We start from the raw sequence: 15,362 nt of genomic DNA on the forward strand, positions 1-15,362 counted from the left end.
GGACCAGTACAGAGTCTGCATTACTGCAGACACTGCACCTATCAATCCTCCTTCATTCCTCCCTCACTCGTCAACAAGACCGCCAGGTGCTTAAAATCCTCCACTTGAGACAAAACCTCGTCCCGGAGACGGTATCCCACTCTTCACTGACTGAGAACAATGGTCTCAGAGGTAGAGATGCTGCTTCTCATCCCTGCCACTTCACGTTCTGAATTCACACTAGCCCCTTTCACACAGCCAGTTCGAGGCGGGAACGTTGCGCCTTTAAGCCGCCTCGCTGTTCTGTGTGAAAGTCACGGAGGCGGAATGGGGGGGCCAAGTGGCCCCACCAATAAGCCGGCAGCGGAGGTAGTCACAGAGCCGTCACAGAGACGAAACGGGGTCTGTGTGAATGACACAGCCGGCATGCCGGGGCCAGCCGGGGCCAGCGCTGACGCTGTCGTCACGCCTCTGATTGCGGAACGCCGGCATGCTGTGTGAATTTACAGACGGGAGCGGCGTTATGCCGGCGTTGTATGGTCCTGTGTGAACCAACAAAGGCGGCGTATTGGCAGGACTTCTTTACACCAATATTGCGGAATCTCTGTGTGAAAGGGGCTACTGTGACTTGTTGGCGGTAAGCTGGATTTGTATCAAGCTGATTATTTGATCAGCAAATTTTAATTATTTAAAAAGAAGCATCTGAAAATGCTGTGCTAATGAATAATTCAAGGTAAATTTGGTTCAAAATCTCAACCAAAACACAAATTCCCTCTAGTATAACCTTTAATTCAACATCTCCTTCATATATTCGCTCTATTTTATTAAATTTCTTTTTGAAAGATGTGTGGCGCTCACCATGACTACTAATCTGCCCTAAATTAATGTGTGAAATTAGTTCAGTTCCCCTTTGAAATAAATTTCCAATCAGAGAATTGATTAATGGCCGAGGTCAGATCAGAGAGGGCAGCAAATACAAGGAGGCACAAATTCGATTTGAAGTACAATCATGATGACGGACTAAAGAAAATGCAGCAATAGCTGCGCGGTGCAGCGCTTACCTTTGCAGACCGTCCCGTTGCCGGTGTAGCCCGGCTTGCAGGAGCAGCTGTGGCCACCAACCATGTTGAAGCACAAGGCATTTTCATCGCAGTTGTGGAGTCCGCTGAGGCACTCATCATGCTCTGTAAACAAGAAACCACAACAACCTCAGCTGTTTCTTTTGCAGTATTTTGCGATGGTGCATACGTCTCTTGATAAAAGTGGAAGGACATTCAGCAGCATCAGTGTGGGCATCAACCTCACATCTGCAAACAATTACTGCTAACAAGAAGAAAAACCCTTGATTAAAGAGGAGTAGATGTCACAAATGAATGCAAGCAGCTGGTAATTTTTTTTTTTTAATCAATTCTGAATAAATGAGTTGATAGATATCTCTGGGTCTAAAAGATGAGTCAAGGGTGAGTCATTTCTCTGTGTCCCATGTGCATCATTTTTTGTTGTTATATTTGTGTGGCACATCATGAGGAATAGAAAGTTTATAACTCCCCTTTCAGCGAACTGAAATGAAATTCAGTAATAACTTAATTAGCACAAATCCATTACGTTGCATTCATTTCATATCAAAAATGAATTCCTCATCTTCAGTTTGAGTGATATAAACTGGGACTATTGGCGATATGTTAAAGGACATGTTTTCTGCAGGTTTCATAAAGGCAACCAAAAGGGCACCTTAAAGGGGATACAGTACATATGATGTTTGTTGACAAAGATTCCTGATGTCTTAGTGAAATGTTTGTGGCATGCTTTGGTCAGAATACCAAAGAGATGCAATACAAAAGCTTCCTCATTCCACCACCTGTTCACAGCTATGTTTATAGCAGCTGGTAAGAGGTGGAGTTAGCCATTCAGCTCTTTTCCACCCTCGCTCCTCTTAGAAGGGTGCCTAGAGATGGTACCAAGTACTGGTCATTTTCTCTAATGAAATGTTATTGAGACAATAGTGAGTACTGACAAGCTGCAGAAAAAACTGTGCCGTTACCTGTATTTATAATGTTAAACGCTGTTTAACTGAAAGACATCGCTTCATTTTTAACAACATGGAAAGATAACGTAGTGTGACGGAGTGTTGTTTGGCATATGTGTGTGCATATACCCGACTTGTATCCACGCACGTCTAAACTCAATTTTCAGCATTGTGGGTTCACACTAGAAACCTCACAAGAGTGATGCTTGAATGCAGCATCTGCCAAGAAGACATTATATCAGCTTAGAGCATTATGGCATATTTAACCGCTACGTCTGCATCGCAGTCTCCCATCTCCGACTGGGGTAGTTCAGTATCATCAATAGAAGGTATAAAAAACGTTATAAAAATTAAGCCTTTAGTTACAAACTGGCGACACTGCATTGCTTTTAGTTTCTAAAATTCAAACATGATTAATAACCCCACAGAAAACACAAGGCCAGCTGCAACTGCAGCTTCAACGGCAGTGGTGGTCAGCACCACAACAGTTAAAGATAATGATGCGGGAAATAATGGTAAGATGTCACAGGGCTGTTGCCAGACTTTAAAAGATTTACTGCCCTTCAGTTTAGTGGAATCCAGTTGTTTTAGGGACAGTGAGCAATACTCAACAATGTTTTACACTAAAGTTTGGAGCAGAAATGGGCTTAAAGGATAAGATAACGTTCTCCTTTCTGTGTACAGGATACTATGACTTGATCATTGACTAGTTTTACTCTCTATAAGGAGAGTTAATTGATTGATGTTGATTTTCTTGAATAAAACTTAACTGATAGTGGGTAGTTTGTGTTGCATAAAGAAGACTAAAGAGAGAAAGAACACTTTTTTTTCTCTCCCGCACTCCTATTTTCTTTTATCTAGTCTTGCATCTACTGTGAAGTATGAAGTAAGAACATTTTTTTTTTATTTAAGCATTTTTTTTCCACATCATACCTTTGGCTTTTGGTCAAAATCATAGAGACGAGTATTAATAAGAGTATCAACAAGTGTCAGTTTAAATAAACGTTTGTGGATACGCACCCCTAATCTTTTGAAATCAAGTTGAAGTTTTGTACTACGCATCCCCCTGATAGGAAGTTGAGTGGAGATAGAAACAGGAAAGCGGGACAATTATGCTCTGATTCAGGTGTGTGATGTTACAGAATCCTGAAAATCCAACTGATTTCAGATGTAGACCGCCTCAGAGTGACAGGGTTGCTATGTGTAGACATTTTTTAAGTTTGTTGGTAACACTCAAATATAGGTTCTCAAATAATTCAACCATATAATTAGATAATTAGAATAATAAAAAAAATAATAATTAGAGCCGAGCTGGCAACCCGGATGCCGAAACAGTACTGACTTGGTGATTGGGAGATAGGTGGAGGGTGGAGCTTCAGGCCAAAACAAAAAATGACAACATAAACATCAGTTGAGGGCTGCAACTCCTCTTTTTAAACTGGAATATCCTGGCTTGAGTGCTGTTGTCAGTGACATAAGTATTTGAAATGAACATGATTTTTAAATGTCTGTTGACATATCGGGGTCATTTTATGATTCGTTTTATTATTGCTCTTACATACAGCTCCTTTAAGCACTATTATAGCCTTTGGATAAAAACAGTTTTTAAGTCTGTTAGTCCGAGCATTCAGAGACCTGAAACGTTTGCAAAGTGCTGGTGACCTGGGTTGAACGAATCGCTTAGATTTTTTTAGCCCGACTAATACATCGAGAGGTGTACAGTTCTTCCAGGGTGGGTAGCGAGCAACCACGGATCTTTTGGGCTGTGTTAACAACCCTTTGGAGGGATTTCCGGTCAGCCACTGGGGAGCTGGCAAACCACACACACATGCAGTATGTAGGGATGCTTTCTATGGAGCAACGATGGAATCACAGCAAAGGTTTCTTTTCTGAGTCAGACTGGGCTTCCACTTGCATGATGAACCTCCACCAACACCACAGCAGTCATCAAAAAAGCGCAGCAGCAGCTCCAGCCCTTCTGGGGACTCAAGAGAACCCCACTCCCCCCACACTCTCCATAGGTAGAGTCTGCACAGGCCACAAACAACAGCTGTTGAAAAGGACAGTGAAGACCAGGGAGCAATGCTGCATACGCAGGGTCGCAGCCATCATCACAGACCCTCACCGTCCTTCCTCACAGCATCTTCTCCCAAATGCTTTCAGGAGAAAAAGCAGAAGAGTATCTGCTGCAGGTCCAACAGGATGATGAACAGTTTATTTTTCACCAACGATGAGGCTGGTAAACAGACTGCACCCCCTTCCCTCTCCCTTTGCAATCTAAACGGCTCATTCCATTGACAGACTGTCGACAGCCAATCTGCATTTTGTATGGACAGTAGCCCTTTAATAATATTTATATAATACGTCTGAGGCACCATAACTTTGTGTGAGTATTTGTTTGACTGTTTAATTGCTCTGTTTATAGTATATTTTTTCATCCAAGTAATTTCACTAGTTTTATGCAAAATGATGATATGTGGAGAGGGAAGTGTTTTTTTAATCTTCTGTTTATGTTATTACTCAGGGGGAATGAAAATAGAATAAATCTTGAATCTTCTTCATGTGGTGTCAAACCTCCTGCCACCAAGCGCAGGTACCACTTTGGAGTATTGCTGTAGCATGTGAAGCGTTTCAGTGAAAGAGCAGGTAGAGAGAAAGTCCACAATTCTTCTGCGGTTCTGTGTGAGCAAAGGTTCAATCGTATTCACAAGGAAGCACATATTAAACCAGCCTTCAGTTCAGTACCCCTGAACTCCTTTCCTATTAAAACTCCATGCTTTTTCCTGCCAATCAACCTATTTTTAAATAAATCATGCAGAGATTCAACAGAGAGCTGCTTCCTTAGTTAACCAAAAATATTGCCAGAAAATTGTATTGTATGTGTACTCTTTTTACAAAAAAAGGGACCCACTGTTGATGTATTTTTGGTATCTATAAAGCTGCCTCCATCATTCGAAGTCTGCTTTGAAGCACGTGTGGTTTATAAGATTGTCTCACAAAGGAATGATGGGATTCAAAATACAGTGGTAGAATTTGCACTCAGAAGGTATTAAATTACTCATTTATTCACCCGAGTGTCAGTCTTATTTATATGCTCAAGCTTGTTACATGTTTTCTTTTCAAAAAAACAAAAGGACAACGCCTCCAATGAGACTTTATTTGAAAATTCTACTGCTGCATGTTCTAAATTTCCTCCTGAACACAATACAAGTGCTCTATCCTTTGGAGAGGTTCATGCACAAACACAAAAAAACCTCATGCCGCATATTTAAGGGATCCACATAAATATTGCCTTCTGATATATGGAAGCTTAATAAGTACAGCCAAGACTGAAGTGTCAAAGTTTCTAGACTTGAAAACTTTATCACATCTGCTTTATGCTCTTTTTAACGTCTCTGTATGCCATCAGGTGTAAAACCTAGACCTGACTTTTATGTTACTGAATTGAATTTTATGGTTATGTTACTAAACCAGAGGAGATCAATCCAGTATGTCAGTAAGAGATCGTTGGCTGTAGATCAGCCAGTAGGAAAAAGGGTTGATATGATACCAAGGGACTACATCCTGTCTGTTAGGTTCACCGCACAGGTCGAGTAAGAATTATTGCAATTCCTTGGATGTCCACTAGGACTCACTCCAAAAGTGAGTCAAACTTTATTAATTTCCAAGTTAAAATGTCCAGAAATTTTTTAAAGTCAAAGTAAAAGGGTTTAGGCTCCAAAACTAAATTTCACATTCAGGACAATGCTGGAGGGGGTGAACTTCTATCAGATATCAAACATAATTGGTAACTCAGTCTTTGGATTGACGTAGCCAATGGCTTACTGTCATCACTTGAGCTGCTTTGTGCTTAGCACCGTCTTGGCTTAACAACTCTCCTAATCAAGTCGACACCATTACATTTTTTCTTTTAGAAAAGGGACAGCCTGTTACCAGTGACTGTGAATATAAAATTGGATGTGAAATCAAATTGTACAAAATTCAGCCTGTTTGGGTGGCTATCTCCTTTTTTCTAATTTTTAATCCAGTGCATTTCTGAATCCAATAAGTTTTTCTGAGGCAAATTTTCAGTGTTTTAGTCCTGAGCCAGGATTCTGGCCAAGAACACGACTTTAGTATTATTATTATTCTTCAATTCATGCCTCAAAAGGAAGCAAACAGAAAGTGATCATGAAATGGTAATTTTAAAGCAACCTCCCTTCTTTTAGGTAAATTATTTAGATAAACCATTGAAAGAAGTTTTTTTTATAGCTCAAATGCTATTTCTATAATGCTGACAGAACTTATAGAAACAGTTCATCCTTAATATAAATCTCTTTAAAAATGTTTAGTATCTTTATCGCAGCTTTCACCATTAAACAGCTCTCATGAGCATTTTTTAAACACACATTGTGTGTGTGTGTGTGTGTGTGTGTGTGTGTGTGTAGTAGCATCTTCTAAAATTTCTTTTAAGCGGGTTGGGGCCTTTCTAAATGCAGGTTACTTGTCAAAGACAGTGAGATGTGCAGATTGAAACTTGGCACCCGAAGAGTGACAGGATCAGAAACACGAAAGCTTGTTGCAGGAGACCTGAGCCGCATCATCCATTTCCTTGCCATCATCCAATCCATTACATCCTCTGAACAGACTGTGGACTCATCCAAATTGAAAGTGACATTGTGATGAGCTCCTCCATCAAAGATATGATGCATGTGTGTGAGTGCGTGGGAGATGGATTGAAGGGCACTTAGGACTGCCCACTGCTCTTCTTCCTGCACACACACATATGCAAACATCCCTGCAGCAGGGTGGAATTAACGTCTGCTGGTGAGCATATAAAAACAGCGATGGTAGCGCAGGAGAGAGGAAAGTTAAGTAGTTGTTTTTTGCTTTTTTTCTCCCAAGGTCACATCTACAAGAGCAGCAAAACCTGAACAGAGAGGGCAGCAGGGGGCAACGCTGTGTTTGCATACAGAACCAGTACTATCACTATGACCCTTAAGTTGCGTTGTTTTTTTAAGGCTTTTCAGCTCATTGCCTTTCTGAACTTAGTGTAAGCAACTCTCGATTTAATCAAAGCTGAATCCCTACAACGCTCACGCGTACTTTAGTGTGGTATTACCTCCCTCACTGCTGCTGCTCAGGCTGTAGGCAGATAAACAATCAATTATGTACAGCCTGTCATCAGGGATCTCTCACTACAGATGCCTGTTTCCCTCAGCGCTCGTCTGCCTCCACCTCCTGCCAAAACACGGGCAGCCTCCATGAGGCCTGACCTCTGGCTGCTATCTTCAAAACGAAGTTACCACAAATTTCATTTTACAATTTCAGGCCTGAGAGGACAATGATCTTGCAACGTTAATGTCAGGAAGGCAACCTATGCTGCTCCTTCAGTTGCTGCTCTCATGTGACCAAGTAAAAGGGGGAACAAGCTTTTGTTAAAGCCAAGTATGAATGGCTGCCTTTCCTTTTTTTTCCTGCTCTACACTAAAGCACATCTCCAGGCATTTAAAGGTGCATCGCTTAGTCTTTCAACAGCGGAAAATTACCAACATATTAATTAGGGTAATTATTGTGCATAATTAAAATAGCAGCCTCTGAGCATCAGCTTTGTGAGCAAGGAATTAGATAAGCAGAATCATATTCCTCCAGCGCAACCATAAAGGTAATACTTAAGGCTAATACAACAAAGAAATTATGTGTTTAAAAACAAATGATGTGTTTAAACTCAAAACAGGGGGATTTTCATGACAAAACACAATAAAGATGTATTAACTTTCCAACTCTAAATAATAGAGAAATTAAGAAAGATTTCAGTTACTGGGACATTAATATGGAAATTAAAGGTGCCCTGTGGGGTTTCAGACAGCAAGAAGCACTTTGGATTATTGTTATTTTTTATAAGTGGGTACCTAATTTATTTGTATCCTGCAACCAGAACAAGAACGCAGTAAAACCAAATGGCTTTGCACAACTCAATTAGCTGTTGTGGCATTGCACCAAAGAATATAACAATACTTAAACAAATGCTAAAAGAAGACGACCGGCCAGGGTGCAGCAAAAGAAACTGATGTAAAGAATGCAAGTTAGGAAATCAAATTAAAAGCCGCAACAAAGAAGGAAACAATTAATCTGATATTTAATGTTTTTCCATGAGAAGGTTTCGTAAAGGCTTATATCAGATTTATTGTGTGTTAGCATGGTGAATCCCCTGTCTTTGTAAATTCTCATTGGTTCCTAATCCGCATAAGCACCCCACCGATCCCTGCAAAGGAGAATAAAACTGGAGGGCTGTGCGCACAAACAGAAGAGTGGAGAATGCTGAAACAAAAGATTTATACATGGTGAAATATGTGTGGTAATAGTCACTAGTTTAAATCTAGAAGACTGTGGTGGAAATGACAAAGAAAATGAAATAAAGAAATAATTATTACAATGATAATAAAAAAAAGTCCTGTATTAAAACCTGTTGATGCATGATTAACAGCATGATATAAATATGCACAGATCTTGCAGTAAAATAGGTCTTGAGACTTGGTAGCCCATTCAGGATACCTGTTTTGTAAGTGCTTAACAAAGTGTCTTGAAAGGAGGAGAGCACATTGAGATGGTGTCTGTGGGAGTCGCAGATGAGTTGAGTGTTTATGGAGCAGCACTGATGGCAGTTGAGATGTGGGAATGGTTCTGGGGAGGGCACTTTAAAGGGAGGGTAAGGGATTTCTTGATAACCTCACGTCTATTGATATTTGAAATAAAATATCAACAAAACACACATAACTAGCCCCCTGAGTACTCATCATAAACTCTCCCAAACCGCTCAACTCCTCCACCTTTTCCACTTCATGAGCACGAGCATGCTCACAAACCCTCCCCCTGACTGTGATTGGCTGGAGTAATGTTGTTTTTATATTTTACAGGGGGGGGCAGCTGACATCCACTCTGTTTGTTCCCAGTTTACAGAGTCAGAACTGCGTATGAATGTCAAATTAAGATGTGAGATGGTGAGCAGATATTCACTTAATGTGACCCAAAATGTCCTGCGTTAAATTCATTAAAACTTTGCCTACCCCCCCTTAAATGTCTGTGTGGGTGTAGTCTAATGCAATGATGGTGTTAAATAAGCAGTAAATGTTCAATTGTGCATGTGGGTAAACTCTGGCACTTTCCACGTAACAATCAATGAGGTTCCATTGTTCGACAAGAATACAGATGTTAAAAAAGGAGACAAAAACTCCCCGCAGCAGAGCCTTTGACTCGTCACACTGAAAGACATCTTTTCTGATCTCTGTTACAGACAAACCCACTGCTCCACCTCTGCCCGACTCAATCCCTTCCACCAATCCCTCATCAGTTTCTCGGCCCCGGGGACCCAGGTCTGGTTATCACAGGATTAGAGCAAGGACACACACACTGCCTACACATCTTGGGAATAAAGGAACACATGCACATTTACCCCTGACACACACACACACACACACACACACGCACACAAACCTTAGGACAGCCATCTTTAATAACATTCAAACAGAGAGCGCAAGCAGTCTGCTACCTTTCATGGATTAGCTGCTAATCTCGCAGAGTGAGTAGCACTTTGGGCACTTTGGGGAAAAATAGGAAGAGCAAAGGGGAGGAAAGAAGAGGACTGCTGACCTTCAAGATAACTGATTTAGCTCTAGTTGAAGAAAGAGGCAAAGCAACGTTGGAGTTATCTCTTTGACAAAGGTTTCCACCAGACACAATGTCCAGGGTGTGCTGGGACATGCAGTTGTACATATATAATTTAAACAAGTGCATGAAGTCCCCATGTTCCAGTCTACCACCAGCTGGGACATGAAGCAGCCACTTGCATCACTCCAGGTGGTTGTCATGTAAAATACAGACTTCTGTCTGAGCTTTCTGACCCCCTGACAGACTGAGAAGAAATAAAACCAGGGTTGCATGCTGTGTCTCACTGGCTTAAATCTGCGGATCAGCCCCTTTAATATTATTCTGCACATAAACACTGAGCCATGAAATGAGCTGAGGTCAACTTAATCCTCTTTACTTGGCAGACTGGTCTACATGCAACACTGTAATGCATGGGGAAATATGGATATCAATACCAGAACTATTGCTTCTGCTGAGTTTGCCGTTCTTTAATTGGTAAAAGTCATTGCGGATGATAAAGGCGTTCATCTGTCATGTGAATGTAAGGCACTATGGCGATAGGCACTAAGGAGATGTTTTAATGTTCCATTTTCACGGTTATAGCATTTCATCTGTGGGCAAATTAGAGGTATCAGCACTGCCATTGGACTTCTCATACACAAGCAGATGTTCATAGCATCTTTAATTACTACCACCATCAATACAAAGGTGTTCCCCCCCCATCCACCAGAAGGTGCATGTAGTATTTAGAGAAGCACTCTAGTGTATTTTTCCACATTTTATCTCCATCCACAACTGCACATCGGGGTGCATTCACTGCACAAGCGGACATTTGGACCTATTTAACTTTTTTTTTTGCTTTGCTGCTAGTGGCAAAGTCTTATCAGTAGTTTTACAGTTTACTTAAGACAAAAATCAGCTTATAATGCTCTGCAAGCACTTTATCCTATGTCTTAATAAATATAGGATTGCTGAAGAAAGATTTAGCATCTAAGCTATCTTTCTACCAGACTGGAGATAAGACGGCTTGGGTTGATAAACCTTAGCCGAGTTCCTGACTAGGAAATCCAACTTCTTGTTGGGACTTTTCCAGTTTGATTTAGAAATTCCCAGTTTCGGTTGATTATCAAATGCATTTACAACATGTGGGTGCCACAACGGCACCCATCTTTACTAGATACAACTGGTTAGCACAAAGAATAGTCATCCAAATAAGAAGTGTGGAACGCAGGAACTATGTTGTTGTTGTCCTTTACCCACCAGCTGGTTCTTACGTTACTTCAGCATGTATTACTAATGTACGATTCATGACGAAATGTGGCTAAAAGAGGAGTTGATTCTCCAATGCTCAAACTGCAAACAAGGAAAATCTAAGTATTTCAGAATAAAATGCCATCTGAGAACTTTCTGTCAGTTTGGTGTCTGCTAGTGTGAAGTCTCAATTCACTGTAGGTACGACATACTCACTGGCATGGTACAATGTTCTGCATCCTACCGGGTACTTCTTAAGCTGCTTTCACATGGAGCGCGGTTTGCGCCACGCCCACCGCCGGGTGGGCGCAGAGCATGGATCTATAATATTAACTGGATACAGTGCCCAAAATGGCCGCCCATTCATTTCAATGCATTCTGCTCAGCCAGCGCATGTGCCGAAAAAATCTCGGACTTCCTGGTTTACTTCCGTGTACACGGGCCCATAGAGCATGCGCAGTTGAGTCACCTTCCATGATGCTCTGGGGCCTCCCATCATGCCCCGGGGCAACATCAATGGCACCGACACGGCCGTGACGTCACGCCCAGAAAGAGACTTTTCTTTGAATTTTCTGGCCGTTATAAAACATTTTTGACGGATATAAAGTCCATGACTTAAAAATATAGAATACAAAGATTAGTAATTGCCGGTGATTACAGCTGGAGGTGTCCTGTGAACAGTTTTAGAGGCTTCTCTTTTACTATTGCGGTCTATGGGGAAAAAGCTTTCTGGGCCCCATGGGATTTTTTGTTGCAGTACCGCGACTGGCCACTGGGAAAAATCGGAGCGCCTTCTGAGCGTGAGACTGGGGGGCTGGCGCAGAGTGAGCGCAGAGTCGGCACAGAGCAAGGCGTGCATCGCGCACATATTTTTGGCAAGTTGCTAGGCGACAGAAAAAAGTTTTTCCGGTCTGGCGCCCTTTTCCCACTCGTTTGGACGGACAGTAGCTACAGCTCGGTTTGAAAAATGTATCTGTCCCTGCTTCAAAGAAAAGCCCTGGCTTTAGTTCTTCTGAGGAGGAGGAGGAAGAGGAGACGAGCAGCAGCAGCAAGGAGGGTATGGGTCCACGAAATCCTCATGGCAAGACAAGATTTGGGGGAATACAGGCTCGTACCACTTTTAAACACACCTGGTACCACTTTTGTCCCTTTTTATTGATGTCACAATAGGCCTGCAGTCTCATATCCCACAGCTCCCCACACAGACTCACAGCCATGATAACTTTTTCCTCCATGTTGATTGTCTCTGATCTACAACCAGCAAATTTTTTTTCACCCTCCACCACATTCTCTCCTTTTGGACACGCCGAGATGTCGTCACAGTGAAATTCACACGGTGAAATTAAAAAAAATTCAATTTTCAAGCAGGTGCGGCGCAACGCCGGCATGCGCCCTCTTGCACGCCGCCGAGCTCGGCGGCAGAGCGGACCGCTCTTGCGCCGCGGTAGCACATACACAATGAATGGGAAAGCCGGCGGCGGTCGCTGCTTTGTGCGTTCTATGTGAAAGGGGCTTTATAGCTCTTTTGGAGGAATACAGAGGCATTCACAGGCCATCTGAGATACACAATTCCTCCAGCCTCCAGCCATAGATCTGCACTGGGGGCTCTTTAGTTTGACATACCTGAAACACCTTCCCAGGGAGGCATTGAGGGGGTTTCCTAAACATATACCTGAACCTACTCAACTAGCAACTCAAAGTTTCACCCAGAATCACCAAACTTCTCACCCAATCTCTAAAGTAGAGTCCAGCTATCTGGCAGTGGACAGTTGGATATGCAAGCTCATTTGTCTGTTAACTACCCCCAGTGCGTAAACGTAGGTGAGGCCAGGAAGACAGATCGACCAGTAAAAAAGAGCCTTGCCTTTTGGTTTAGCTCTGTTTTCCACACAACAGACCAGCGGAAACATATGCCTTCTTCAAGGACAATGTCCTTGCTAAAACTTATTTTCTATCATAGTTCATTTCTCCAATATGGTTTAAGAGGAGAGATGTTGCTGTGGTGATGGTTGTGTTCAGCAGCCAGCCCTGAGATGGTGGATATATGAGAGATCATAGACCAATAACTCAGCAGAGAGATCACAACAGTAATTTGGCAGAAATGGGTAAAAAGTCATTACATAAAGCCTTTACATGAGCCTTGGTTTAATCACAGAAATTGACTTTTATAAAGAAGAGCGCAGCTGCATATTTTACGACGGTGACGTAAAGGCATTTTAATAGGAAAGTACATAAAACATAGTCAGACAATTTAATTCTCTGAGTTTGGTGGGGAGTTAATCTTCATTGGAAATCTGGGGGAGGGAGGGGGAGACCAGGAAGACAAATGAGGAAAACAATAAAATTTGCCCACAGCTTAGAAGACCAGAGAAAGCATGGCAAGTGAAATTGCAAATGGCATAGTGGCGGTGTAAAGATAAGATGCAAAAGGAATGAGCAAGCGTGGAGGTTTTATACCGAGATAAATCACAAGAAGCCGAGAAAATAGATGAGTGTGCATTTGTTATTACCGTAGCTTTAAAACCCAGATGTAAAACATGCATTTCGGAGACCTCAGCACCACAAACATGAGCAAAACATTCATTAAAAATGTTGTACACAATTACAAAAACACAACTTAATAATTGTTGAGATCACTGATTCCTTACAAATGCATTATTTATCAAATAAGACAACAGTAATATGTAAAAAAACGATCAAAGTTTACAGGGGATTTTGTTTACAAAGCTAAACAGCACATCAGATTTGAAAAAGAGAAAAAAAAACTAGCATTGTCTGTCTCTTATTTAAGGCTTCACACGGTTAAAAAAGTGATTCCCAAGTGTCACAAATCTAACTTTGCTCCTCTGCTTTGATAAATCAGAGGAGAAACACTACAGGGGAGGTAGAATGGAGCCGGAGATTGGAGTTTTCTACAGGCGTTTGTTGAGTTTCACAGCTTTAATTCGAAATGTAATGGCACGGCAGCAACGCTGTAGACCTAAATCCTCTGGCGGTGAGCACAGGCTGCAGCCAGCTCCTTCTCTACGCTGCCGTTGAATTAGCTTGCATTGATGAAAATTGCTTTTTTAATTACAGGCACAGGGGAGGCGCAGCATGCTGCTCCCTCCTCGGAGATGATTCACACGGGGAGCTACTTAGCATCATGTTTCACACGCTGCAAACAACTCCTGAGGAACGAAGCAGATCTGCTTATCACCGAGGAATGACATTGTGTCGTTCTCAATGAAGGGCACACACATTACATCGTGGAAAGGGAACTGACTCAGATTTTCTTTAGCTATTTTAGTCTTCATGTGGTATTTAAAAAAGAAACAAAAACAAAAAAAAACCCAAATGATCTTATGTCTTTGAGCATAGCAGACAGGTCCTTTTGGAGCATCTTTCATTCCTGACTTTAACAATAAACTAAGTCCTGTGATGTGGCAGATTTTCATCTGGGCCTTTTTTTTTTTAAAGATATCTGACTTTCAAAAGACATTACCAACATTTTAGTTTGTCTTACACAGCTTCAGAGGGCGGGATGCCTGCGTGGAAAACAATGAAAATAATAATCAGACATCTGTAGTGTCAGATGATATCAATGTGCAGCATTCTGATCTAAATTAAATTCTCTCAAGTTTTCCCCCAGTCAACCTTGGCATCTTGGACGTTGTCTGAGAACTAGAGCTTTGCAAATATTTGATTCCCTCAAGCTTGAAATTGAGTAATAACAGATTGACAGGGTGAGGAATAAGCAAGATTCAAAATATTACATATGTAGTTTCATGTGTATTCAACAGCTTGCCTGGGGGGTTGAAGATGTCGAGTATGAGCCACAATTTTCACGCTTTCAATCAGCAACCCTCTTGTTTTTATTTTTTGTTATCTCTAATGAGAATTTAAATACCCGTATGTAAGCATAACGTACATTTTGTTAAGCGTGCAACTAACTCAGCTGACCTTTGGTGAACTTAACAGGAAAATGCTGCTCATTCTAGTTGGCAAAAGATGGCTTCTCCTTTCATCTCTACTGATGTCGGTCATGTTCTTCTCTAAACGTCTCCACCAGAGGACAAATGTTGCTCCCTGTCTGTGTTGTGGCCAAAAGCAATCAGCTGCCTTTTATAAAAGCATCTAATCTTTTGTATAAGAAGGCACAACATCAAGTTTTAGAAGCTGTTACTAGCAGGCAGTGCAATCCTCTGCAACTCAGTGAGAAAACAAACACTGTGAATCATCCACACAATCTTTTTGGACTGATTTGGTTCGCTTTGGAAAAATGACTTTGGTTTCAACTTTGATCAGGAACAAATGGGCCCGCCGCCTCCACTCACAAGTCTCACTGTTTCTCAGGTTCTTCCTGTCTCCTGATTACACACAGAATATATTTACACACCATATGAAGACTGTACATACACACACACACACACACACACACATACACACACACACACGTTCTCACTTCTGAAGAGGCCTGAAGCTGATCCAGTTTTTTTGT

The 15,362-nt window shown here is 41.6% G+C and overlaps 1 protein-coding gene across 1 annotated transcript in view; it reads right to left on the minus strand.

Moving 5' to 3' along the window:
• The window catches only part of nell2a (neural EGFL like 2a), a 119,377-nt gene that overhangs the window by 42,754 nt on the left and 61,261 nt on the right, over positions 1–15,362 (minus strand). The window contains exon 14 of the mRNA XM_061721080.1: positions 1,041–1,163. Coding sequence (XP_061577064.1) covers positions 1,041–1,163 — 123 coding nt within the window. The remainder of the gene's footprint in view (positions 1–1,040; positions 1,164–15,362) is intronic.

Source organism: Cololabis saira, chromosome 5, assembly GCF_033807715.1.
Source record: "Cololabis saira isolate AMF1-May2022 chromosome 5, fColSai1.1, whole genome shotgun sequence".
Classification (NCBI taxonomy): domain Eukaryota; kingdom Metazoa; phylum Chordata; class Actinopteri; order Beloniformes; family Belonidae; genus Cololabis; species Cololabis saira.